This window comes from Rhinopithecus roxellana, chromosome 10 (genome assembly GCF_007565055.1).
Source record: "Rhinopithecus roxellana isolate Shanxi Qingling chromosome 10, ASM756505v1, whole genome shotgun sequence".
Lineage (NCBI taxonomy): Eukaryota > Metazoa > Chordata > Mammalia > Primates > Cercopithecidae > Rhinopithecus > Rhinopithecus roxellana.
In genome coordinates this window covers 5,005,972-5,033,061 of record NC_044558.1, presented here as the reverse complement: position 1 = coordinate 5,033,061, position 27,090 = coordinate 5,005,972, and the positions used below count along the sequence as shown (strand labels likewise).

Genomic DNA, 27,090 nt, shown 5'->3' with positions numbered 1-27,090 from the left:
TGCTTAAGCACCTATATCAAGGCCTGTCAGTCTTCTTCCTAGTCACGCAACATAGGAATGAGGCACTGAAAGGGAGCATCAGGTGAAAAGAGGCCAAGCTTTCCACATTAGCATCCAAAGAGTTTAGGTACTGTGCAGGTACTGAGAAATAGAGTGGTTGGTGTCACTAGGGATGAGTTCAGAAAGCTTCTTGGAAGTGGTACCAGGGAAGCTGGGTATTACTAGGAGAAACAAGGACTGATGGGGAGAAGGGTGTGGCATTTCCAAGGTGGCGACGAGCCCATGTGCAGACCCCAGGAGTGGGAAGGAGCAAAGGCAAGGTGTGGGTGGCAATGAGGTGAAATCTGGGTTGCCTGAGGAACGCGGGCTGGGAAGCAGCACAAAGCAAGGCTAAAAGTCAGAGTGATGGGTGGGAGACTTCTGCCCCGAGTCGTGGGTACTTTCCTTGTTGCAGAGCCTGTCTGCATTGCTCGAAGCCCAAGGCACTGTCTGTTCTGCCAGGCTGTGTGTGTCCTGGCTCCTCATGAAAGCGGTGGGAATTTTCCTTGACCCTTGGGGGCCCATGGATCTGGAGGGCAGCCATCATTTTGGAGAAAATTTATAACAAGACTCCCATTTCCTGGACAGGCCATGAGATAAGAGCTATCAGGAGAATTAAGGCTTTTTTTCTCAAATATAGACTGAATGTATCCAGAGCATACATGACACATCCCTTACTGACAGCTTCTGTTTAAATTCTGATTCCCAGAAAAGAGGAGGAAGAACAAGGTTTTATGTGGCTGTGCAGGCAAGATGCCTGCGGATTGGAGGAGTTCAGGAAGCAGTGCCTCTGAGATCACCTGCATTTTTTTCTCATTTGAGGACAAATTAATCCAGGGAGTTATGCCTGATGGCCCAGCATCCTCACTATCACCTAGGTCTGGTCGGTAGAAACAGAGGCATAGAACGAGAAGGTCACAGATAGTCTTGAAGGAAGGAACATAAGGCCTCATAAATACCTGGGGTTTTGAAACCACCTGCTTCTTTGTGTAGACTGTGAGCACCCCTGAGGATAGAGTATGGGTCTTACTCATTTTGGATCTCCAGCCTAGTGCCTGGCATGTAATATGTGTTCAGTAAATGTGTTGAATGAATTGTCTTCCCAACCACCGCTTACCTTACTCGTGGCAGAATCAATGGGAGCCCAGGTATCCTGAGCCTTGGGTCTCAGCATCCTGTTCACTACACTGAATTGCTTCTGGACCTCAGTCTCACTTACCAGAAGTTCCAGCTACTTTCTGGTTCTGCCAGCCATCTTGCCCCTCCACCCCGAGAACATCCACACTAGCCTCCTCCTCTGGTGCCTCACCTGAGCTGATCAAAGTATGTGCTAACCAAGGCAGTTGTGTTCGCAGGGTTGCTGCTCATCTGGGCTGGTTAGCATCTATCAGGCTGGGCTCTGGCTCCAGGCAGTCTTCTTGTAAATGGGAAGGTACCAATGAGTACAGATGGCATTGCTCAAACCTGTAATGGTCCATGGATCCACAGAGGACAATGATTTCCCCATGGGTCCACATACCACAGGGGTGCACAAGACACATGGGGTTAGGAAGAACAAGGTAAACGTCTACTGATTTTAAGAATGCCACCATATAGCAGAGGCTTAGTTAATAGTAATATATCAGCGTTGGTTCATTAATTTTGACAAATGTACCACAGTAGTGTAAGATATTAATAGTAAGGAGGCCGGGCGCGGTGGCTCACACCTGTAATCCCAGCACTTTGGGAGGCCGAGGCAAGCGGATCACGAGGACAGGAGATCAAGACCATCCTGGCTAACACGGTGAAACCCCGTCTGAACCAAAAATACAAAAAAATTAGCCGGATGTGGTGGTGGGCACCTGTAGTCCCAGCTATTTGGGAGGCTGAGGCAGGAGAATCACTTGAACCCAGGAGGCAGAGGTTGCGGTGAGCCAAGGTCGTGCCATTGCACTTCAGCCTGGGCGACAGAGCGAGACTCCGTCTCAAAAAAAGAAAAAAAAAAGATTTTTTTTTTTTTTTTTTTGAGACGGAGTCTCGCTCTGTCGCCCAGGCTGGAGTGCAGTGGCCGGATCTCAGCTCACTGCAAGCTCCGCCTCCTGGGTTCATGCCATTCTCCTGCCTCAGCCTCCCGAGTAGCTGGGACTACAGGCGCCCGCCTCGTCGCCCGGCTAGTTTTTTGTATTTTTTAGTAGAGACGGGGTTTCACCGTGTTAGCCAGGATGGTCTCGATCTCCTGACCTCGTGATCCACCCGTCTCGGCCTCCCAAAGTGCTGGGATTACAGGCTTGAGCCACCGCGCCCGGCCAAAAAAAGATATTAATAGTAAGGAATATGGGTGTGGAGTACAAGGGAACTGTCCACCTGGAGGATGAACTACAAAATCTTTAGGGTAGAATTAAAGTCCTCCATAATCTGGCTGCAGCCCCTGTATCTCCAGCAACATCTTTTATGCTCTCACTTAAATCCTTACTCTGATCATCTGCTTCCCCCTCAAACATCCATGGCTCAGTCAAATTTAATATTGTCCATTTTTCAGACACGGCATTTCCCTTGCCTCTGCTCTAATCTCCCCATGCCTCGGAGTGCCATCTATCTATCTCTCCCTATGAAAATCCTAAATTCTGAGTAAAATTCCATTCCCTTTTAGCTTTCCTGACTCCTCTTCTACCTGCTGGGTGGTGATGAGAATCTCTCCATCCTCTTCATTTCCATAGCCACATTTACTCCCCAGTAATATAGTTAGTTTTATATACACCTGTGTCCAGCAAGAGACTGTGAGCTTTGAGGGCCATGGATGCGGCCTTGTTTTCTGCCTCCCTCATCTGGGATGGCCCTGGCACAGTCTACACTGAGGAAGGGTGAGGGCAAGGGCAAGTGGTCAGTAGCATTTTCTCTGTGTTGAAAGGGTAGCACTTTCTTATTAGTTCACACTATGCATGAGAACATCCCAAATGGACCACCCTTCCCTTAAGCTTGGTGAGACCATTACTGTGCAAGGAGTTGAGGATCTTGCTTGGGAATCATGAGATTGAGCAGGGTCATTTGAATTAGTCTGTCTATCAGCAGAAGCATCTAGACATGGGAGGAGGAGGCTGTTTAGGGCCCAGGCTGGGAGAAACTGGCTGGCCCAGTCCCTGGGAAAGTTGCCCAGATACCCAAGTGGGCAGGAGAGCTGAGTTATGAATTCACAGGAGGTTGAATGGCTCCTGAAGAGGAAAGGAAGCAAGCCCCTGTGAAGGGCCCCAGCCCCTCTCCTATTTCTCTCCTCCTCCCCATATCCCATTGCTGGGTTTTCCCTGCTACGTGGAAGCTGTGCGTGCCCATGCTCCTCCCACTTGCTATCTCTTCCCTCCTGGAAAGGTCTCTGGATATGCACCCTGAGAAGACATATGAGTGGGTCGTAGCAGAATCGAGGGTATGCTGTTTGAAATCATAAAGGGCTCTAAAGAAACCCAGTGGCCCCCAGAAAGTCACTGAGCCCAGTGCTTTAACAGAGCTAGTTCCCATCAGTGGCCTTCTCCTAAAATCCTCCATGCCTCCCTCCCCGCATTCCCTCTGTGCCTTTTCCCTCCAAATGCTGCTGGGATCACTGCATGGAAGGTGCTTGGCAGCTCTATGGCTTTCCCAGGCTCTACTAGGCCCGTAGACTCTGGGTACTGGTAACCTCTGCTCTGACACAGCCATGACCCTTGGGCTTACGACCAGAATCATTAAATCCATCTTTCTCTTCCTCTGCAAAGGGGGTGGAATGGATCGGCTTCTAGGAAGCAGCCGGGTTTCCCTGCAGTGTTTGACTTCAGAGTGAGCAGGAAAAATAGAATAGCCTGGGAAGAGCTGTCCATGCTTCCCTCCGAAAGCCTCGTCTCAAAAACACGACTAGCTTTTTCTCCATTAGCTGTGAGATCCCTCACTGTCTCAGAAGGAAGTATTGGATCATGCACACTATCATAAGGAAGAATTGGCCAGGATATTACAAAATCATGAAGAACCCCAAACAATCCTGGATGGCTTTGGAGAACGTTATGATTTTCTTTTATTTTCCTGAAGCTGACTTTCCTGACACTAATGAATATTCAAATCCATGCATTCCCTGGTCAGGGATAGGGGAAGCTGATTCCTGATGAGAACTGGCTACAGACACGTCTCAAAATAGACATTCTACGTGGCAATGTCCAGGAAGCCGTTCTCTGGAAAGTTTTTAAAAAGTCACAGGAATAGAGGAGAGTCTAAGAGCTGTATGTGTTCAATATTTTCTCTGCTTTGAAAACAAAAGCAGTCATAAAGTATCAATGCTGGAAGACTATTGAATCTTTTTTTTTTTTTTTTTTTTTTTGAGAGGGAGTCTCGCTCTGTCGCCCAGGCTGGAGTGCAGTGGCCGGATCTCAGCTCACTGCAAGCTCCGCCTCCCGGGTTTATGCCATTCTCCTGCCTCAGCCTCCCGAGTAGCGGGGACTACAGGCGCCGCCACCTCACCCGGCTAGTTTTTTGCATTTTTAGTAGAGACGGGGTTTCACCGAGTTAGCCAGGATGGTCTTGATCTCCTGACCTCGTGATCCGCCCGTCTCGGCCTCCCAAAGTGCTGGGATTACAGGCTTGAGCCACCGCGCCCGGCCGGCTATTGAATCTTAACCCTTCCTCATGTAGATGAGGAAACTGGAACCCACATGGTGGGTAGACTCAGTAGGCTGCAGCTGAAATATGATAGCACATTTCCTTTCATCAAAACCTTAAGGCGTATATTCTTAAACCACCTGGAAACCCACCTACCCAGTGCCCCTCACCAATGGCTCTGCAACTCCGCATAGATTTCTGCTCAATTGCTATTTTTTGCACCTGCTGAGTTTGTCTTTTTTGTATGTGTCATAATGTACGTTTTAACGACTTATTTCCCCTGTTAACCTAGAAGCTAGAAAAAACGGGGGCCTTTGGGATTCTTCCTGTAAACTCCGTGTTAATGACTTATTAGTGTCTTGGCAAAAATACCTAATGACTTCTAACTAACCTCCTACTGACAACTATCTCAGGGTTTAAGTTCTGACTCTGCTAGTTTCTAGCTATGCAATCTTCAGCGATGGACTTAACTTCCCTGTAGAAGTGGCACCTTTGCTTGGCAAAGGAGGGTTTTAGTGCCCGTGATTGCCATAGCCACTCTCAAACATGCAATGTGTGGAGTAAAAGCAACATAGAGCAAAAATCAGCTTCAGGACAAAACCCCCTGGTACCGCTGCAACCAAATTATAATCCATAAATCCCTGCCATAGGTTAACATTCTAGAGCTGCCACTGCTCCCTTCCTCTAAATTTCCTTATCTGGAAAAGAGGGGAAATAATAGATTGTAGGGTTTCTAAATTGATATGTAATATTTTACATATTTATAGGGTACATGTGATATTCTGTTGCATGCATGGAAAGTGTAATGATCAAGTTAGGATATTTGGGGTATATATCACCTTGAGTATTTTTCATTTCTATGTGTTGGAAACATTTTAAGTTCTCTCTTCTAGCTACTTTGAAATAGACAATACATTATTGCTAACTATGGTAACCCTACTCTGTTGTCAAACATTAGAACTTATTCCTTTTATCTAACTGTTATGTTTGTACCCATTCACCAACCTCTATTCTTTCCCCAACTCCCACCACCCACACACCATTCCCAGCCCCTGGTAAACATCATTCTACTTTCTACTTCCATGAGATCAACTATTTAAGCTCTCCCACATATGAGCGAGAACACACTAAATTTGTCTTTCTGTGTCTGGCTTACTTCACTAAACACAACAACTTCCATTTGCATCCACGTTGCTGAAAATGATATGATTTCTTTTTTTTTTATGGCCAAATAGTATTCCATTGTGTATTTATACCACGTTTCCATTATCTATTCCAAGTGTCTGTCCCTTGGTGGACACTTAGGTTGACTCCATATAATTGCTATTGTGAATAGTGCTGCAAAAACATGTGAATGCAGTTATCCCTTTAATATACTGATTTCCTTTCTTTTGGATAAATGTCTAGAAGTGGGATTGCTGGATTGTATGGTAGTTCTGTATTGAGTTTTGTGAATAATCTCCACACTGTTCTCCATAATGCCTGCACTGATTTATATTCCCACAAACAGTGTTTAAGAGTTCTCTTTTCTCCACATCTTCACCTGCATCTGTTATTTTTTTGTCTTTTTAATCACAGCCATTCTAACTGGGTTAAGATGATATGTCACTGTGGTATTGATTTGCAATTTTCTGATGATTAATGATATCAGGTAATTTTTATATAACATTGACTATTTGTCTTCTTTTGAGAAATGCCTTTTTTATGTCCTTTGCCAAATTTTTAGTGGGATTATATGTTTGTTTGTTTACTGTTGAATTGTTTGAGTTCCTTGTATATTCTGAATGCTAGTCCATTATTGGATAAATAGTTTTCTCCCATTCTGCAGGTTTTCTCTTTACTCTGCTGATTGTTTCCTTTGGTGTGAAGAAGTTTTCTTGTTTAATGTAGTCCCATCTGTCTGTTTTTGGTTTTGTTGCCTATGCTTTTGAGGTCTCAGCCATAAAATATTGCCTAGACCAATATTCTAAAGTGTTTTCCTTAAGTTTTCTTCTAGTACTTTTATAGTTTCAAGTCTTATGTTTAAGTCTTTAATCCATCTTGAAATGATTTTGTACATGGTGAGATAAAGGCTCAATCTCACTTTTCTGCATATGGATGTCCAATTTTCTCAATACCATTTATTGAAGAGAGTACCCTTTCCCCAATGTATGTGCTTGGCACCTTTGTCAAAAATCAATCGGCTATAAATAAGTGGATTTATTTCTGGATTCTCAATTCTGTTCCATTGGTTTATGTATCTGTTTTTATAGTAATACCATGCTGTTTTGATTACTATAGCTTTGTAAATTATTTTGAAGTCAGATAGTGTGATGCCTCCAGCTTTGTTCTTTTTGCTCAGGATTTCTTTGGCTATTCAGGCTCTTTTTGGTTCCATACAAATTTTAGGATGTTTTTTATATTACTGTGAAAAATGACATTGGAAATTTGATTGGGATTGCATTGAATCTACAGATTGCATTGGGCAGTATCATCATTTTAATGACATTAATTCTTCTAGTCCACAAGCATGGGATGTCTTTTCAATTTGTGTCCTCTTCAATTTCTTTCATCAGTGCTTTGTAGTTTTCCTTGTAGAGATCTTTTACATCCTTAGTCAAATTTATTCCTAGATATTTTTTACAACGATTATAAATGAAATTGCCTTCTTGATTTTCTTAATTATTGGTTTATAGAAATACTACTGATTTTTGTATGTTGATTTTGTTTCCTGAAACTTCACTGAATTTATCAGATCTAAGAGCTTTTTGGTAGAATCTTTAGACTTTTTATTTTTATTTATTTATTTATTTATTTATTTATTTATTTTTTTTTTTTTGAGACGGAGTCTTGCTCTGTCGCCCAGGCTGGAGTGCAGTGGCCGGATCTCAGCTCACTGCAAGCTCCGCCTCCCGGGTTCACGCCATTCTCCTGCCTCAGCCTCCCGAGTAGCTGGGACTACAGGCGCCCACCACCTTGCCCGGCTAGTTTTTTGTATTTTTAGTAGAGACGGGGTTTCACCGTGTTAGCCAGGATGGTCTCGATCTCCTGACCTCATGATCCGCCCGTCTCGGCCTCCCAAAGTGCTGGGATTACAGGCTTGAGCCACCGCGCCCGGCCTAGACTTTTTATATATAAGATAGAATCATCAGCAAAGAGGGACAATTTGACTTCTTTTTCAATTTAGATGCCTTTTATTTCTTTCTCTTGCCTAATTGCTCTGGCTAGGATTGCCGGTTGAATAGGAGTGTTGAAAGTGGGCATCTTTATCTTGTTTCACTTCTTAGAGGAAAAGCTTTCAACTTTTCCCTATTCAGTATGATGTTAGCTGTGGGTCTGTCACATATGGCCTTTATTATGTTGAGGTATGTCCCTTCTATACATAGTTTGTTGAGAGTTTTTAATCACAAAGAACTGCTGAATTTTATCAAATGCCTTTTCTGCATCTATTGATATAATTATATGGTTTTTGTGATTTATTTGTATTGTTTTTCAGAATTCTCTTGTATCTCACTGTGATTCTTTAGTATCGATATTTTAAATTCTTTTTCAAGGATTTCATAAATTTCTTTTTGATTGATATCTGTTGTTGCACAATTATTGTGTTCCCTTGGAGGTGTCATATATTTCCTTGCTTTTTCATGTTTTCTGTGTCTTACGTCTGCTCATCTAATGTAACAGTAGTTTCTTCTAACTTTTTGAATTTGCTTTTGTGGAGAAGGACTTTTTCCTGAAGAGGTATCTATGGTGGTGGTTGGGCAGAGCACTTTGGCTTTGATTCTGGGTACACACAGTAGTGCAGTTTCTGTATAATTTTTTTTTTTTTTTTTTTTTTTTTTTGAGACGGAGTCTCGCTCTGTCGCCCAGGCTGGAGTGCAGTGGCCGGATCTCAGCTCACTGCAAGCTCCGCCTCCTGGGTTCACGCCATTCTCCTGCCTCAGCCTCCCGAGTAGCTGGGACTACAGGCGCCCGCCACCTCGCCTGGCTAGTTTTTTGTACTTTTTAGTAGAGATGGGATTTCATCGTGTTAGCCAGGATGGTCTCGATCTCCTGACCTTGTGATCCGCCCGCCTCGGCCTCCCAAAGTGCTGGGATTACAGGCTTGAGCCACCGTGCCCAGCCTCTGTATAATTTTTTTTGGCTGTAAACAGCGTCAATGGTGCCTATCATTTCTTCAGTGGATTAGGGTGCAGTTGGTAGAGGAAGCTGTGGTGAAGTTTTTTTGGGGACCTGGATGCCAGGTGGGTCAATCATTGGGCCCCAGTGATGGCGGCAGTAGTGTGAGTGTGCCTGTCCTTGAGAGCCAGGGTGGCACTGGTGTTAATGAGTCTGGGCAGGCCATTTCTTGGGCCTTTAAGTGGCTTGCTTGCATTCTAGCAATGGCAGCGGTGGATCAGGCATATGGGCAGATTCCCGAGTTCCTGGTGGTGGGCATGGAATGGGTGATGGCAGTAGCAGTGGCAGGACAACCCTCTGGGACCTAAGTGGTTTACCCTGATGTGGGCAGTGGCTGCAATGAGTTGGGAGGACCAGTCCCAAGACTCAAAGATGGCATGTGCAGGTGGGTGCCAGCTGCAGTGGTAGTGGCAGATTGGGTAAGCCTGACCTTAGGCCCCCAGGAGAAGTGCTTAGGTATCAATGGCGGTGGACTGGGCTGATTGCTCCCCAGGGTCCTAGACAGTGTGCATGGGTACTGGGGGTGGGGGGTGATACAGGGCTGTGTGGATCTGACCTTAGTCTCCCTGGTGGTACATGCAGGTGCTGACTGTGGTAGCAGAAGCAGGGTAATCTCCTGGTTGCCACAGAATGCTCAGGTGGGGACAGCTGATGAGAGCCATCCTTCAGGCCAATGCAACATTCTCCTAGCTGTGCTCCCTGCTACTGGGAAGGGTGGGGTTACGTTCCTGTGGAACAGCAGTAGGCAGGCAGCTGGAGAATACAGGCTTTGCTCTCACCTCAGCCCTACAGCAGCCTACAGGGGCAGTGGTTGTGGGCAGTGAAATTTGTCCTTGGGGTGCATGAAAATGCATAGCTGCCCATCTGCTGGTGGGGATAGTGCGATAGTTGCTCGTGGCCCCTGTCTTGGCCCCAGAAGCAGAGTAGGATGCAGTGTGTGAGGGCTGAGCTCTCCAAGTGGCACCGTGCTGTAGCTGCTTAGGACTCGGGTTTGTGACACCCAGCCTGAGCTCCCTCTCTGGAGCAAGCCTCTGTGTGGTCTCCAGATAGCTCCTTATGTTAGACTTGGGGCCTATGAGGGTCAAGATGCTCTCCCATGGCTAGGATTGTAGGAGTCCACAGCAGGAATGTGGACCCTTAAGGGCCTCTCACTTACCCTTTCCCCACAAGTAGGGAGCCTCTCCAGACTCACAACTGATCCCAGCCTAGCAGGCTACCTTGCTGCTCTCTCTCCTTCCTCGCTTTTGGTGCTTCCTGTCACTTCACTGTTGAATTCCAGTGTTCTCTCTTAGATGATCTATTTGAACTTGTATTATCTACTCGCTATGTTGGTTTCTCTCTGTGGAAAAGGTGAGTACCAGGTGCATCTTGAAGCCCTCCATCTCTTACAGGGTTATTAAGGAATTTAAATAAGATAATCCACGTAAAGCACATGATACTTTGAAAAACTTTTCAGTACACGTTAGTGTCAGCTACTGTAACTATCTTTAGGGATTGGTGACAAATAAAACCTGGTCCCTACCCTCAAGCTGCTTGCAGGTCCATGGAACAGACAGAGATACGATTGATGGAGTAACAGAAGGATAGAGAAGGCCGTGTACCTGAACAGGTGTTTCCTAAGCAAGCATATGAGTATCACACTAGCCAGAAGTACTGCTCTGTAAAAATAGCCAGAGGCTTTACACTGCATGTCACCTTCTAGGTGTGTGAGTAATAAAGTAAGGGAAGTGAGAAGCAGCAGACAACAAGGCTGGGGAATGAGACATTGTGATGTGCAGTAAGGGCATGAACTTTGGAGTCAACAAGTCTTTGGTTCCAATGATGGCTCATCACAGACCAGATACATGAACACATCCCTTTACCTTTCTGAGAGCCATTTGGATGGAGGTTACATCCACAGAGAGAGGCCTCCTTCAGGCCATGGCAACATTCCAGGAAAATGCTGACAAGTGGCTCCGCCACTCATGGAAACAGTGGGGATGCCAGTGGAAGGAGGGGGTTAAGAGACTCAGTGGGCATGGAGGCAAAGTCAACATCCTGGAGAAACTTTAGATGGGGTGAATGATGGTAAAGAGGAATTGAGAGGGAAGCCCTTTTATAAAAGCTTTTTGGGCATGAATTAAAAGAAAAAAAGGAGAGTACATAGACAGCATACAAAAGTTAGCATTACTACTGCACTTTTACAGATGAGTTTTCCTTTTGGAAAGAAATCTTGCCCCTCTCCCCCCCTTTCAGGTTGGGAAAGCTGAGGCCCAGAGTTGCCAAATCACTCTTGCAAGGCCCCGTGGAGGTAGAGGGTGGAGGTAGGGATACCAGTGATGGGGTTGAAACAAGGATCAAGGAGTTGAGCCAAAGTCATTGGTTCAATGGCCATGTGTAGAAATAGTTATATGCTTTCATTTTTAAAACCATGTTAGGTGCTATTTAAGTTGGTCTTACCACGCTGTGTACTACAGAAAGGGATATGGGCCCTTTTATGAGAGGCCAGTCAATGTCAGGGGCCAGACTATAAAAATGGCTATCCAGTGCCTAGGAGGATAAAACCATGTCTGGAGGGCTGACCTTGAAACACCAGAATCCTGAGGTGGTGGCAGTCACACTCAGGTAGACCTTTATGTCAACTCCATTTCCTTGTCCCCTGCACTGCGAGGCTACCTTCTTGCCTAAGGGGTCGGGCAGAAGAGAGAACTGAGAGCGTGTCAACACACACTTGTGCCTGCAGGAGCAAACTGGAGAGTCCTCTCCATTTCTCCATTTGAGGGCCTTCCTGAGGGTGGAGGTAATGTGCATGAGTGAGGATGACTGGGGCGAAGGACCACGGGGGTCTCTGCACTCCAGGAGCAGCAAGGGAGGCCTTGAACTTTGCACATGATTCTAGTCAAGCAAGGTGCTTCCTCCACTGGAAGAGCCAGCCAGAGCCTGCCAGGCTCAACTCTGTTTTCCTCTGGTTTCAATGGGCAGTGCGCACCTTATGCCCTGCCTGCTGGCCCTGGACCTCTCCAGCATCTCACACACGGGTTCTCTGAACCTCGTCCTGCCCCCACCCAGAGTCCCTCATGCATTGTCTAAGCTGAGAGCAGGCGGCAGCCCCCAGGCCCAGCACAGGCTGGCAGGAGAATGCTCTGACCCTGCTAGCGCTCTACCCCCCAGCTGTCGCTCCCCCTCCATGCCCACTGGCACCATTTGGCAGAGAGCGGCCCACCACCCCCACCCTAGCCTGGTCCAGCAGGCACAGCTTAAGTATCCACAGAAACTCTGCCTTTCCTGGGGTTTGGAGCAAGCCAGGCAGGGAGGGAAGGAGGTGGTTTCTGCTGGCCACAGGCTCAGCGACCACACTTCCCTCTGGGTTCCAACCGCCGCTGGTTGCTGAAGCCCCTCTCCTCCCAGGGCTTCTGGTGGGGGATGGCCACCACCACTGCAGAGGCTTGGCAAATTCTGGCTGCTGGGGCTGGGGAAGCCTCGAATAGGTTCCTATTCCTCCACTCCCTGAAATCCAGGATGCCAAAAACGACACTTACGTGTCTCTTTTAACCTTTCTAAGAACTTTCCAAACGTTCTCTCCCTGGATCCTGTTTTCCCTACGAGGCAAGCAGGATGATTAAGATGAACCCTTTTTGATCAAAGGAGAAATGGAGACTAGAGAGGATGAGATGACTCATGGCTATTTACTGGGTGTGGAACCCACGGGACCTTCCCTATGCCACACCGTCACCTGCATCACACATTCCATACCCCCCTGCAGGTGCCACAGCGCACTCCCAAAAGCCACTGCGGAAACATCTTTGCACTTTTCATAGTTTCCCCTAACACTGAAGAACCTGGAGGTGCTCCACTTAGGGAGTGCACGGGGCAGCCGAGGGGATGCAGTCCCCTTCTGGGCAGCCTCTCCAGGTCTGGGCACAGAACCTGCCCCCGCTTCTCTTCCAAAGAATGAAGCCCCTCCCAAGCCTGCTGGACTCATAGGCTTTGTGATCAATTCTGTGTCCTGCAAGAGTTTTTCTTTATTGACATGAAAACCCCATGAAAAGATGCTGTGTCTGCATTTTCCCATAGAGGTGATCGGAAGGTTCCAAGGGTAAAGGAAATTAGAAAAGACTGGGAAGGGTGAGGACGGAAGAGAAAAAGGTGTGCAGCCTGATGTGTGGGCAAGGACAGGTGTGTCTGGAGTTTGCTCCATATATGCCCACCTCTCGGTCCCTTGTGTGGACTTACTGCCTTGGCCCTACTCTGGCTTGAGATGAGGATGCCCCCAAGGCCAACACTCCTCCTCTCTCCTGAATCCACAGGGCCGACACCATTGAGTCCATGCCTCTGTCTCTGTGCAGGCCCTTCCCTAAACTCCCCAGATGACGAGCCTGAACCCTGGCCTTCAAGATCTCCAGAGAAGGACATGTCTGGGTCTCTAGATTCAGATGGTTTCTGTCATCTTCCTTGGATCTAGCCAAAGTCTTTCTTCTGGATTTGTAAAAGATCTCTTCTTCAGAAGAGAAGCTATCTGTGGAAGAGAGCAGGCATGGTGCCAACAGACAGGAAATGAAATCACGATGCTGGTCATTTTCCTCTTCTCTTCCCTCTCTTCTCCCCCTCCTCCTTCCCCATCACCCCGCTGCACCGCCCTGGAGACTGCTTGTCAGATGTTTTCACTGTGATGAGCAATGCCTGCCTGTGCAGTGCCTTTATGTGTTGTTGATTTTTGCCGTGAGCCTTCAGGCTTCTCCTTGTAGCCCTGACAAGGGAAATCCCATAATGAAGGATTTCACGGAGCTGCACAGGCTGCTGGAGGCTTTTCTTTCCATCTGTCACCTTACTTTAAGCCTTGAGCTTTCTGTTCCCCTGTGAGGCAGTACCAAGAAGGGGCTTGGGCTGGAGAGCAAACGTCTGGATTTGGACCCTGCATTGGGCTGCCAGTGACGCAGAGAAGGTAGCCTAGGGTTTCGACAACATTAAAATAAGCCAAGGAAGACAGTGCACATTCCAGGGGGTGCGATGGTGGGGGCGGGGCAAAGATGGGGGATGGAGAGTGTAAATAAAGGAGAGCCCCTTTGGGTTTAGAAGGAGGTCCTACACGGAAGTAGGAAGGCAGAATAGTCTAGGCCTCTGGCCACTGAGGGATTCCATTATTACTGAAGAAAGCAGAGGCTTCAGAGTCCAAAATATCTGGGTTTGAATATCGGCTCCACCACTCACTGGAGAGCTGGAGCCACGTGGCAAACAACCTTGTTAGGCAACCTTGGGCAAGCGGCTGATTTTCTCCAACGCTCAGTTTCCTCGTGTGAACGTTAGAGGTCTCAACGCACATGTCACAGGTTGCTCTGCAGCTAGAACAGGATAATGGCAGGTGCTTGGCAGAGCACCTGCACACAGGTAACGCTTAATCAAGAGTGGCCACAAGTTTGTTTCAGATGAGGATAGAATCTCAACATAAACTGGAAGATAACAGAAACCAAAATGCCCAGCCTTGGCCTCCCTCAGCTGAGAGAACCCCCGAAACTCTCCAGAGGGGCCTCAAAGCAGGACAAACAGCCAATAGGAAAGCAAGCTCGGAGCTTTGATGGCAGTAAAGGGCCATCTTCTGACCAACTTTCCCATGTCAGGTCGATAGGGAGACTGAAAAAAAAACTTACAGTCTCCAAGGCCCCAAGACAAAATACCCACCCGGCACTGCTTTGAAAGGCCAAACCCTTCCAGATGCACAAGGATTTTGATTGTTTGAAATGTTGGTAACATTTCATCTTCCCAGAGACCTTGTTCATTTATCAGGGTTCTTAAAACCCTTTTGTTCATAAGCTTGTGGTGAGGACAGAAAACATTCTATCTAATATCAGAGCACAGCTGTTCAGCGACAGAAAGACTTAGGGGAAAAGCCCTTCAAAAAAAAAAGGAAGGGGGGAAAACACCAAGGCTATAAACATGGGAAAAGCGACCGTGGCTGAAAGAAGGCCTTGCGAGCAACAGCTGCCTAACAAGAATATGCTGTTTGGGGAAGTGTGAGAAAGAGAATCAGCACACTGACAGCAGGGCCTCTGCAAGGGCTGGGTAAACACTGGGACCAAGGTGAGGCCCCCAGAGCTGGGCTCCTCCTCTCTGTAGGGTTCCTGGCAGTTCTGCGCAAGGCCCCAACCAGGGCCCCTAAAAATGTCTGAAGTAGGTGTGGAGCCTTGAGTAACGTCTTCTTAAGGGCCAGTGTAGCCGGAAAAAAAAAAAAAAAAAAGACCTAGTGGAAAACTCTGTCCATCCAATGCCACAGAAGACCAAGAAATATTTTCTAAAAAGGACTTTGACTGCTCCTGAAAGCACAAGACAGAGCGAGCAGAGTCAGGCCAAGGGAGGGACTGTGTGGCACTAGCCACCGGCTAAGTGAGGCCAGGACGGACAGTTCTGGGGTCCTGGATTCATTTTCAGCTCTGCATGTTTCAGTCGAGGGTCACGTTAATCTTCACGAATTCGAATAAAGGAACATCACATCCACATTTATGAAATGTCTGAATAGTAGCATTTTTAAAAATGTGGTTTGGTTTCACATTTCAAGTCAGATTCTAAAAGGGAATAAGGATAAAGTTGATAGAAGAAAATTTTCACCACTGTGAATTACAGTCACCTCGTTACGTGATATTAACATGTGATAGCTATTGCAAGCGGGAGCTCTAGAATCAGAAAGACCTGGGCTTAAATGCTGGTGCTGGGTGACCTTGAAAAATGTGTCTACACCTCTGTGCCTAAGATTCCCCATCAGTGCAATGAGAACCCAAGCATGTCCTCTACAGGGTTGTCATGATGGTTCCATGAGCTTCCACGTAGGAAGTATCTAGAAAAGGGTTGATCCTAGTGAGCTGCACAAAATGGAAGCTATCATTTTAATGAGATGGGAATTATAATGAGATTTTGTTGCAGTAAAAAGAACCAAGTCAGGAAGCGTGGGAGATCTGAGCTCAACCACCAATTAGATTCCATGCCACCTCCGGGCCTCAGTTTTCTCTGTTGGAGGCAAATGATACCTGTCTCCCTATCTGACATGAAAGTTATGGTTGGCCAGGTGTGGTGGCTCACGCCTGCAATCCCAGCACTTTGGGAGACCTAGGCAGGTGGATCACCTGAGGTCATGAGTTCGAGACCAGCCTGGCCAACATGGTGAAACCCTGTCTCTACTAAAAATACAAAAAAAAAAAAAAAAAAAGTCAGGCATGGTGGTGGGCACCTATAATCCCAGCTCCTGGGAAGGCCAAGGCAGGAAAATTGCTTGAACTCAGGAGTCGGAGGTTGCAGTGAGCTGAGATTGTGCCACCACACTCCAGCCCGGGTGACAGAGTGAGACTCTGCCTCAAAAAAAAAAAACAGTTATGGTTAAAGAGACTTACGAAGTATAAGGCATTTATGAATGTGATCTATGGTTATTATAAAATCTCCTTATTATGCAATTTATTTTCCCTCATTCAGCAAAATTCTAATGCAAGGACCCTGAATGATCAGCTCATAATTCTACCCGATAATCTTGATTCTAATAAACCAATTGCAAAGAGAGAGAGAGAGAGACGTAGTAAGAAAGACAATCAGTGAAATTGGATGAAATTAAGGAACTATTGTTCACCCTTTTTAGTTGTGACAGTTGTACTGTGGTGTGGACATACATGCATGTAGGAGAGTCTTCACACGCTGTTACACACGGAGCAGCCACAGATGAAATGACATCATGTTTGGATTTGCCTTAAAGTCATCTGGGTGGGAGGGGGAACTGGGGTCAGGTGTAGAGAAAAACAGATTGGCCACGTGCTAATAATTGTAGAAACTGGGTGAGGGAGCGTGGTAGTTATTTATATCTCCTACTTTTATGTTTGAAACGTTTCCATAATAAAAGGAAAAAATAATAACAATGAAATCCAAAAGAGGGATCAGTGATTAAACATCAGTGATGGCAGCTGAGGACCAGGTAGAGCGGCCTGACTGGAGGGTCAGCTTCCTTGTATACCTCAGATGCAAGGAAGATGCACAGTAAAGGGGGGAAAGCTGGAAACTGGGCAGCCTGCTACACACAAGACTGGGATGAAAACAAGTCACTTAACCTCTCCAGGCCACAGTTTCTTCATCTTTAAAGTGAGAACGTGAGACTCAAATGCCCCTTTCAGGGTTAATGTAATAGGATTTTTAGGAATCTCACGCAATCAGATATATCTTGCCAGAGTTTCTGAATGTAATAGATAAATCTCACTTTCAAGGAAATGAAACAATTTAAAATATGCCAGGCAAAGAGCCCGGCACGGTGGCTCACACTTGTAATCCCAATGAATCGTGAGGCTGAGGCCGGCAGATAACTTGAGCCCAGGAGTTCAAGGCTTTCATAAGCTCTGATCATATCACTGCATTCTAGCCTGGGCAACAGAGCAAGACCTCGACTCTAAAAAAATAAAAATAAATAAATAAAATATACCAGAAATGTTCCTTATTTAAAGAAGCACAGCAACAGAGTGTCTGGCTAAGTGCAAATCCTTTGTGAAGGGCATACCTTCCTCCCCCGTGTATTTGTGGCTTCAGATTCGCCTGGTACAGTAAAAGATCAATTGACCAAAACACTGAGTTTGCAGAAATTCTTCCAAACTTCATTTTTACAAGTGGAATGTTACCTTAAGGAAAAAAAAAGTCCTCTATGTTTCTCTCGAAATCAGGTAATTTCTCTCAAAAACAGGAGTCTACTTTCCCTTAGGAAGAGGCTAGAGCGAGGCACGCAGTCTTCTTGGCGATCTTGCAGGGTTCCTGCTTGAGGTGGCCGCAGGGCAGCAGCTCTCAGTGTCTGAAACTAGAGAGGTAGACAGCACAGGTGGAGATCAGGAGGAGTCTGCCAGTTTTATGGAAGATTCTCCTGGAAGTGGGGGACAAAAGAAAGAGGGCCCATTAATAAAAGCTTCTGATTGGCTGCCTCCATTACAGGGCTTTCCTGCATCCTTCATTCCCAGATGGGCTTCTCACATTTCTCCTTGTTACCTTAAGGACTTGGAACATGGCCGGGCATGGTGGATCACACCTGTAATCCCAGCACTTTGAGAGGCCGAGGTGGGCAGATCAGTTGAGGTCAGGAGTTCCAGACCAGCCTGGCCAACATGGTGAAACCCCGTCTCTAAAAAATAAAAAAAAATTGCTTTTTCGCAACGGGTTTGCCGCCAGAACAGAGGTGTCGTGAAAACTACCCCTAAAAGCCAAAATGGGAAAGGAAAAGACTCATATCAACATTGTCGTCATTGGACACGTAGATTCGGGCAAGTCCACCACTACTGGCCATCTGATCTACAAATGCGGTGGCATCGACAAAAGAACCATTGAAAAATTTGAGAAGGAGGCTGCTGAGATGGGAAAGGGCTCCTTCAAGTATGCCTGGGTCTTGGATAAACTGAAAGCTGAGCGGGAACGTGGTATCACCATTGATATCTCCTTGTGGAAATTTGAGACCAGCAAGTATTATGTGACTATCATTGATGCCCCAGGACACAGAGACTTCATCAAAAACATGATTACAGGGACATCTCAGGCTGACTGTGCTGTCCTAATTGTTGCTGCTGGTGTTGGTGAATTTGAAGCTGGTATCTCCAAGAATGGGCAGACCCGAGAGCATGCTCTTCTGGCTTACACACTGGGTGTGAAACAACTAATTGTTGGTGTTAACAAAATGGATTCCACTGAGCCACCCTACAGCCAGAAGAGATACGAGGAAATTGTTAAGGAAGTCAGCACTTACATTAAGAAAATTGGCTACAACCCCGACACAGTAGCATTTGTGCCAATTTCTGGTTGGAATGGTGACAACATGCTGGAGCCAAGTGCTAACATGCCTTGGTTCAAGGGATGGAAGGTCACCCGTAAGGATGGCAATGCCAGTGGAACCACGCTGCTTGAGGCTCTGGACTGCATCCTACCACCAACTCGTCCAACTGACAAGCCCTTGCGCCTGCCTCTCCAGGATGTCTACAAAATTGGTGGTATTGGCACTGTTCCTGTTGGCCGAGTGGAGACTGGTGTTCTCAAACCCGGTATGGTGGTCACCTTTGCTCCAGTCAACGTAACGACTGAAGTAAAATCTGTCGAAATGCACCATGAAGCTTTGAGTGAAGCTCTTCCTGGGGACAACGTGGGCTTTAATGTCAAGAATGTGTCTGTCAAGGATGTTCGTCGTGGCAACGTTGCTGGTGACAGCAAAAACGACCCACCAATGGAAGCAGCTGGCTTCACTGCTCAGGTGATTATCCTGAACCATCCAGGCCAAATAAGTGCTGGCTATGCCCCTGTGTTGGATTGCCACACGGCTCACATTGCATGCAAGTTTGCTGAGCTGAAGGAAAAGATTGATCGCCGTTCTGGTAAAAAACTGGAAGATGGCCCTAAATTCTTGAAGTCTGGTGATGCTGCCATTGTTGATATGGTTCCTGGCAAGCCTATGTGTGTTGAGAGCTTCTCAGACTATCCACCTTTGGGTCGCTTTGCTGTTCGTGATATGAGGCAGACAGTTGCGGTGGGTGTCATCAAAGCAGTGGACAAGAAGGCTGCTGGAGCTGGCAAGGTCACCAAGTCTGCCCAGAAAGCTCAGAAGGCTAAATGAATATTATCCCTAATACCTGCCACCCCACTCTTAATCAGTGGTGGAAGAACGGTCTCAGAACTGTTTGTTTCAATTGGCCATTTAAGTTTAGTAGTAAAAGACTGGTTAATGATAACAATGCATCGTAAAACCTTCAGAAGGAAAGGAGAATGTTTTGTGGACCACTTTGGTTTTCTTTTTTGCGTGTGGCAGTTTTAAGTTATTAGTTTTTAAAATCAGTACTTTTTAATGGAAACAACTTGACCAAAAATTTGTCACAGAATTTTGAGACCCATTAAAAAAGTTTAATGAGAAAAAAAAAAAAAAAAAAAAAAAAAAAAAAAAAAAAAAAAAAAAAAAAAAAAAAAAAAAAAAAAAAAAAAAAAAAAAATAAAAAAATTAGCCAGGCGTGGTGATGCATGCCTGTAATCCCAGCTACTCAGGAGGTTGAGGCAGGAGAACTGCTTGAACCCCGGAGGCGGAGGTTATAGTGAGCCGAGATCATGCCACTGCACTCCAGCCTGGGCAACAGCGCAAGACTCTGTCTCAAAAAAAAAAAAAAAGTAAAAAAAGACTTGAAACAAAATTTTCTAATATATGGCCTAGAAATCTCTCTCTCATTTCTTCCAAAAAGCACCTGATTTTGTCTACCAAGGATTCAACACTATTTTGTCCTGTTAAGAGCACCCTGCCTCACTGATCATTAAAAAAACCAACCCAGAAATGCCTTTGAACAGTCAGTAAAAGCCCACATTTTTTGAACAACTACTGTCTACAGACACTCGCCAGGAGCTACAGGAGATAGAAGGGAGTAAGAAAGACTCTGACTTCTTTTTGTTGAGAGACAAACCAGTGACAAATCAGATTTCGATGGCCGGGGTTCCAATATTGTGTTTGAGTACCAGCTCATCCCGTAGCCACTGAGTACTTAGGCCCCTGTTTCCGTCTCTGTAATATGGTGATAAAAATAACACCAACTCACTGGGTTCTTGGGAGAATTAAATGCGATAACCCCATAAAGCAGTTACAATGGTGGGTGGCACATGCTAAATGTTCAATAAATGTTCTCTGATCATCTGATAAATGTACTCGTGCAAGAAGCCGCTAACACCAGGAGATGCCATACCAGTGAGGTCACAGGATACCTAATACCCAAGGCCAAATGAATAGTAGAGACGGTACATTTGCTGCAGGAGAATAGGGTGTGTTACTGGGGGCACCAGGACCAATTGGGCTAGCTTCCAGAGTGTCTGAGACTTCCCTCACCCAAATGACTGGTTTGAGCCACAGCCCACCCAGGGATGAATGTGGACCAGCCTGGACCTCAGGGCACTTGGGCTTTGTCCCCCAAACAGAACTTGGAGTCTTATGGGTGTTGGGGATGGCTGGTCAGGAAGGGATTCGCAGAGTGGAGTCACTGGCGCCAGGGGCTCAAAGATGGACAGGATTCCCAAAGGTTAGAGGCAGAGATAATAAAGAGGCTGGCCTAAGGACAGCCCATCTCCTCTTTCTAGAAGCCCCCTTCATGGTCACCTCTTCCAGGGTTGAATATGACGCACTGTTGGGAGTGGATTCCTCTCTCTCCCTGAAATTCCCCAGCTGCTGCTCAAACAGAAACCTACTTTTGCTTGCCTGGTTCTTGGGAGAGCTGTTACCTGCATCCCCTCCCTACAGAGCAGCCCTTCTCAGAGCTGAGGGCTGAGGTCCCATCAGCCCTTCCCCGGGGCTTTCTCCTCTTCCGAGGACCATGTTCTGCAGCTCTCCTGGAAACCACGACTCGCCTTTGTGCATGGCCCAGCACAGGGAAGCCAGCCCTTGAGAGGACTTTGAGGTCTCCCCTGGCAGGGACCCAGGCTTGTGGCTGCTGTGCAGTCGCTCTCTCCACGGCCTCCACCTTCCAGAGCTGTAGGGGACACAGCCGCCACCGGCACCCCTTCCCAGGTCAGCTCAGAGGCTTTATTCTCAGGACCCTGGCATTCCACTCTGGGCCATCGCAGGGGACTTCAAGTGAAAAACAAAACAAAACAAAAACTGAGGAATGTCTTCCTCGGTAAAACAGAAGCCCAGTCCAGCTCACTTACTAGCTGGGTGACCTGGGGAACGTTACATGACCTTTCTGTGCTTCAGTTTCCCAATCTATTAAACAAGGATAACAGTAATCTCTATTGTGCTTGTTTGGAGGAGTGAGTGAGTTGATATAAAGGATGCGTTTAAAACAGTGCCTTTTACAACATTAGGGAACTGTTGGCATGTTTTTCTTTTATAGTGGTTATGGGTGCAGGGTACCGAACTAGGCAGACGGTGGAGACATCAATTAACTTCTCTGAGCTTCAGTTTCTTCATTTTCTTAAAATGAAGATAATGACAGCACCTACCCATTAGACTGTGGGGGGACCCAACGAGGTGATGCATGCTAGTGGTTTTATGTGAATGATTTAGCACAGTCCTTGGCATGTAGTAAACCAGAAAAAGACTCACACCTTGAAAGAACGAATGAAAGAAAGAAAAAAGAAAGAAAGGAAAGAAGGAAGGAAGGAAGGAAAGAAGGAAGGAAGGAGGGAGGGAGGGAGGGAGGGAGGGAGGGAAGGAAGGAAGGAAGGAAGGAAGGAAGGAAGGAAGGAAGGAAGGAAGGAAGGAAGGAAGGAAGAAAGAAAGAAAGAAAGATCTTGAAAGAACAAAGGTAGGAAGGGAGGAAGAGAGAGACCGAGAGAGGGAGGAGAGGAGGGAGGGAGAAAGAAAGAAGGAGAGAAAGGGAGGGTAGGAGGAAGAAAGAGAGAAAGAAAGAAAGAGAGAGAGAGAGACAGAGAAAGAGAGAAAATAAAAGATAGAATGGAAGAAAGGAAGAAGGAAGGAAGGAAGGGAGGGAGGAAGGAAGGAAGGAAGGAAGGAAGGAAGGAAGGAAGGAAGGAAGGAAAGAAGGAAGGAAGGAAGGAAAGAAGGAAGGAAGGAAGGGAGGGAGGAAGGAAGGAAGGAAGGAAAGAAGGAAGGAAGGAAGGAAAGAAGGAAGGAAGGAAGGAAGGAAGGAAAGAAGGAAGGAAGGAAGAGAGGGAGGCAGTAAGAAAACCCTGGCTGAAAAAATAATGACCAGACTCATTAGAGATGTAAGACATGCAACCTAGCCTCCAAAATGCAGCCGGCTACAACAGCTCCTCCAGTCTGCAGCCTCCTCCAGAGCCATGTCCATGCTGGGTTATCCTCATGCCCTCTTACTGTTTCCGGTCTGGGTCTTGCACCTCACAACCACTGAAGCAAACAAGTGTCAGATGGACAGCATGTTCAATCATGTCTACTCAGCCCCCAGGACAACAGCGGAGGAAAAAGAATCCTTTTAGAATTTTTCTCGACTTGTTCAACACACAGGGTTCCACCATCCAAGAGGTGGCTGTGTGGGGGTGGCACCAATGGCATGAAGCAGCCACTGGGCTGTTGAGGGTAGTCATGAGTGCCCAGGCTTTGGCTTTGGAGAGATGGTGGTTCAAGTCTCGATTCTGCCCATTTCTGGCTGCAGGATTTGGGCAAGTTTCTTAATCTTTTTAAGCCTCAGTTTCCCTCGTCATAAAATGAAAATTGCAAAACTTACCTCATGAAGGAGCTGTGAGAATTAAATGAATTATTTGTAAGATACAGACAGTGTCTGGTAGAGGTAAGTGCTTCATAAATTTGGGCTGTTGGTGTCAACTCTGGGTTTCTCAAAAACTTGAAGACAGCAGGGCATTCCGTACATTGTTTTAGGGAAAATTTTGTACCTTCTTGATTTTTCTGGTGGTGGGGCAGGAAAAGAGGGGTGTGGTCATGACCTGAGCCCCTGGAATGCTTCTGCCCAGCATCACCGAGATGTGCCCACCCTGCTTTGGGGTCATTTTCGTCCTCTGGCTGCCACTGTCATTCCCTTCACCATCAACACCCCCTCCTTCTGCAGAGACGGTGAACACTCTGGCATTGTTCCTTCCAGCCAATGGCTTCTCTCTGGCCTGTGATTGGTACCCCCCAGATTCCAGCGCAATCCAGGCATCCCAGCTATGTCAGCGTGACTCACATTGTGTGTGCCTGACATCCACACGGCCCCGTAGAAGGCTGGCTCCAGCAAGAGGGTATGTGGAGCGCTGCTGAATGTTTGATGGCTGTGAAGTTATCTTTTTTGGGGTTAGGCCATTAAAGTTGCATCTGATGTTTTATGGAACAAACCCAAGAGAAACTGCATGTTGAAATCCATGAGACATGAAGAAGATTTTTACAGATGAAGACACATCGGCAGCTAACATTAGGTGGGTTTTTTTTCCCCTCAAAACTTTGTAGTTTTTCTTCCATGTGGCTATTTCAAAGCAGAAGCAATCCCCAACAGTGAAGCATAGAGGCTGCCATCGTAACAGGTTCGGTGAGACCTAGAGCTGCCGGGGCACCTGGAAAGAACATGGATCTGTCTCTCCGCTCTCATCAGCCCAACCACAGTCGTCTGTTCCATTCCTAAATTCTCTACCCAACTCACCTCACAAACCCTGAAGAAACATCCTTTTCTGTGCAAACCTAAATTCGTCCTGGGTGCTTTTTAGTGCATGCTCCCAGCCCTCTCCATTCTCATGCTGCTTGCAAGTGACCAAGGAGCCAGTCACTCCACCCAATTCCTGGCCCTCTGGGCACACTGTGCACCTTCCAACTTTTGTTCCGGGGTGTTGTCACCTTTGTCCAGAGCACTTTCCTTTCCACTTCTGCCCACTGTTCATCCAAGCAAATGGTCCAAGAGGAGTCCACTCAAATAACAGGCATACTGCTGTTATGATAAGAAAGATTAGCAGACCAAGCATCAGAGCCTTTTGACCCTTGAACCCAGGACTCAAGCACACCTCCTCCAGGCAGCCTTCTCAGCCATCCCCTCGACTGAACCCCTCAGTCTCTCTCCTCCTGCACTCCCTTAACTTTCAGTTGACCCTCGTCTCCCTAAGTAAAAGCTATGTGTGTGTCTGCTCCCCTCCACACTGTAAGGCTGTTGAAGAGGGAGACCTCAAGATGCTCATTCTCGTTCTTGGACCACTTAATTGATAGAATCAGGACTTCGAGATCATTCTCCTTCCACTGGCACTTGAATGCATAAAGAAGCAAGTGCGACAATGCTGATGGCACAGGAGGTATACAAGCAAACAACTGGGGAAGGAGGGCCCCCAAATGTCCATTAACTGTGGGAAGTCGTACAATTCTGGCACATCCTTGCTATTGAAAAGCGTTCTGGCCAGGCGCAGGCTCACGCCTGCAATCCCAGCACTTTGGGAGGCCGAGGCGGGCGGATCACGAGGTCAGGAGATCGAGACTATCCTGGCTAACAAGGTGAAACCCTATTTCCACCAAAAATACAAACAAAAAAAATTAGCTGGGCGTGGTGGCGGGCGCCTGTAGTCCCAGCTGCTTGGGAGGCTGAGGCAGGAGAATGGCGTGAACCTGGGAGGTGGAGGTTGCAGTGAGCCAAGATTGCGCCACTGCACTCCAGCCTGGGCGACAGAGCAAGACTCTGTCTCAAATGAAGAAGAAGAAGAAGGAGAAGGAGAAAGAGGAGGAGGAGGAGGAGGAGGATGAGGAGAAGGAGGAGAAGATAAAAAATAGGCCAGACACAATGGCTCACGCCTGTAATCCCAGCACTTTGGGAGGTCAAGGAGGGCAGATCACGAGGTCAGGAGATCGAGGCCATCCTGGCTAACATGGTGAAACCCTATCTCTACTGAAAATACAAAAAATTAGCCAGGCTTGGTGCTGGGCGCCTGTAGTCCCAGCTGCTCGGGGGGCTGAGGCAGGAGAAAGGCATGAACCCGGGAGGTGGAGGTTGCAGTGAGCTGAGATCGCACCACTGCACTCCAGCCTGGGCGACAGAGCGAGACTCTGTCTCAAAAATAATAATAATAAAAATAAAATAAAAGACAGTTCAGGCACGGTGGCTCATGCCTGTAATCCCAGCACTTTGGGAGGTCAAGGAGGGCAGATCACGAGGTCAGGAGATTGAGACCATCCTAGCTAACACGGTGAAACCCCGTTTCTACTAAAAATACAAAAAATTAGCCGGGCGTGGTGGTGGGCGCCTGTAGTCCCAGCTACTCAGGAGGCTGAGGCCGGAAAATGGCATGAACCTGGGAAGCAGAGTTTGCAGTAAGCCAAGATAGTGCCACTGCACTCCAGCCTGGGTGACACAGCCAGACTCTGTCTCAAAAAAAAAAAAAAAAAAAAGAAAGAAAAAGAAAAGCATTCTGCACTTACAATGAATGAAGTAGATCTATATGTACTGGCATGGAAAGACTCCAAGAGATTATTATTAACTGAAAAAAATCAAGTCACAGAACAATATGTCTGGGATGATCCTATTTAGATTTTTAAACTGTTATGTTCCAAAAAGCAAACCATAAAGCTCTCTCTGATGTGACTGGGAAAATGGTGAGTTATCTGAAAGTGTCGGGAAAGTAAGAAATCATAAAAAATGAATCATACCTACCATACACATTTTATTTAAAGTTAATGCACATTTATTTGCCAATCTCTTGATAGCAGTCCAAAGCTTTTCCAGTCTGGGTCTGTTGATTAGAGCTGTACACCATTTTACTTGTGTAAGCCATACTCAGAATGCATTGTCTAAGACTTCTAATTTCATTTTCTTTAAAGTGGGATGAGAAAAAGTTATGGATACAGTAATTTAAGCGCAGGATCCTAAATTACGCTATGTAGAGGCTGTGTGATCTACATAAGTTACATAGCATTGTTGAGCATAAATTTCCAATCTGCAACACAGGGCATTAATAATATACCCATAGGTAACTGATAGGAAAAAGGATGATCTGGTGTGTACAATGCCTGGTGCTCAATAAGGATGAGCTAATCTATTAAGTATTTTACTTTCTTCTCATTATAGGGGAGTAAGAAGACAAAGCAGCAGCAGGCCATCACCCTACCTGGGACTCTGGCCACTTCCTCTTTCTGCCTTAAAGATGCTCAAAGTCTGGGCCGGGCACAGTGGCTCACGGCTGTAATCCCAGCACTTTGGGAGGCCGAGGTGGGCAGATCACCTGAGGTGAGAACTTTGAGACCAGCCTGGCCAACATGGTGAAACCCCAGTCTCTATTAAACATACAAAAATTAGCTGGTGTGCTGGTGCATGCCTGTAGTCCCAGGTACTTGGGAGACAGAGGCAGGAGAATGGCTTGAACCTGGGAGGCGGAGGTTGCAGTGAGCCAAGATTGCACCATTGCAATCCAGCCTGGGCAACAGAGCGAGACGCCGTCTCAAAAAAAAAAAAAAAAAAAAAGCTCAAAATCCATAGATACCAGTGGGAAATTAGTATCCAACGTGAAGTGTGACTGGACGAGAACCTGCTATGTGCTAGATCTGTACTAGGTGGAATGGCAGCATATACTGCTCAGTAAGTTCATTTTAGTTCCAAAGGACATGATGATCTAATGACGAAGGTTTGATATACTTGGGAAGATAATAATAATAATATACAGTATCAATAAGGATATCAAGGATATTTTCAGTTACAGATGATTTTAAAAACTAACAAATTAGCTTAAATACCAATTTAATTTTTGAAACAGGGTTTTGTATGTTGCCTAGGCTGGAGTTAACATAATCATAGTGCGCTATATACCTTCAAACTCCTGGCCTTAAGCAATCCTTCTGCCTCAACCTCCTGAGTAGCTGGGACTACAGGTGTGCGCCACCCCACCTGACTTAAAAGTATGCATTTCTATTTATTTTTTTAGAGACAAGGTCTC

The 27,090-nt window shown here is 46.5% G+C and overlaps 1 protein-coding gene and 1 long non-coding RNA gene across 2 annotated transcripts in view; one reads left to right on the top strand and one right to left on the bottom strand.

The window, feature by feature from the left end:
- Nucleotides 1-17,206: 17,206 nt before the first annotated feature.
- LOC115900034 overlaps nt 17,207-27,090 on the bottom strand; it is a 29,765-nt gene continuing 19,881 nt past the window's right edge. Inside the window, exons 2-4 of the long non-coding RNA XR_004059721.1 lie at nt 22,926-23,745; nt 21,721-21,825; nt 17,207-17,638 (exon numbers count right to left, since the gene is read on the bottom strand). This is a non-coding gene — a long non-coding RNA (uncharacterized LOC115900034). The remainder of the gene's footprint in view (nt 17,639-21,720; nt 21,826-22,925; nt 23,746-27,090) is intronic.
- LOC115900033 (elongation factor 1-alpha 1) lies at nt 17,900-19,667 on the top strand. Its single transcript, XM_030939675.1, has one exon. The coding sequence runs from the start codon at nt 17,978-17,980 to the stop codon at nt 19,364-19,366; it is 1,389 nt and encodes a 462-aa protein (XP_030795535.1). The 5' UTR covers nt 17,900-17,977; the 3' UTR covers nt 19,367-19,667.

Excerpts from the sequence above, each read along its gene's own strand:
- LOC115900033 (XM_030939675.1), top strand. The coding sequence starts at position 17,978 with ATGGGAAAGGAAAAGACTCATATCAACATTGTCGTCATTGGACACGTA.